The 328-nt window shown below is 75.3% G+C and overlaps 1 protein-coding gene across 2 annotated transcripts in view; it reads left to right on the forward strand.

Annotated features, from left to right (window-relative positions):
• The first annotated feature begins 12 nt into the window (after positions 1-12).
• Positions 13-328, forward strand: part of FBXO21 (F-box protein 21) — a 42,462-nt gene continuing 42,146 nt past the window's right edge. Inside the window, exon 1 of one of the 2 annotated variants that reach the window (XM_008048763.2) lies at positions 13-284. In XM_008048763.2, coding sequence (XP_008046954.1) covers positions 46-284 — 239 coding nt within the window. In that variant the 5' untranslated portion in view covers positions 13-45. The remainder of the gene's footprint in view (positions 285-328) is intronic. The other variant, XM_008048764.2, reaches the window with a different exon arrangement.

Raw genomic sequence — 328 nt, forward strand, 5'->3', positions numbered from 1 at the left:
TGGGCGCGTGCGCGCGCGCGCGGCAGCCTCAGGTACGCGGACAAGATGGCGGCGGCAGCGGTCGACAGCGCGATGGAGGTGGTGCCGGCGCTGGCGGAGGAGGCCGCGCCCGAGGCGGCGGGCCTCAGCTGCCTCGTCAACCTGCCGGGCGAGGTGCTGGAGTACATCCTGTGCTGCGGCAAGCTGTCGGCCGCCGACATCGGTCGCGTCTCCAGCACCTGCCGGCGGTTGCGCGAGCTGTGCCAGAGCAGCGGGAAGGTGTGGAAGGAGCAGTTCCGGGTGAGGTGAGCCCGCAGCCCCGCGCCCCCGGCCCGCGCCCCGCCGCGCT

Source organism: Carlito syrichta, unplaced genomic scaffold (assembly GCF_000164805.1).
Source record: "Carlito syrichta isolate Samal-C Ts95f unplaced genomic scaffold, Tarsius_syrichta-2.0.1 Scaffold126612, whole genome shotgun sequence".
In the NCBI taxonomy this organism is placed as follows: Eukaryota; Metazoa; Chordata; class Mammalia; order Primates; family Tarsiidae; genus Carlito; species Carlito syrichta.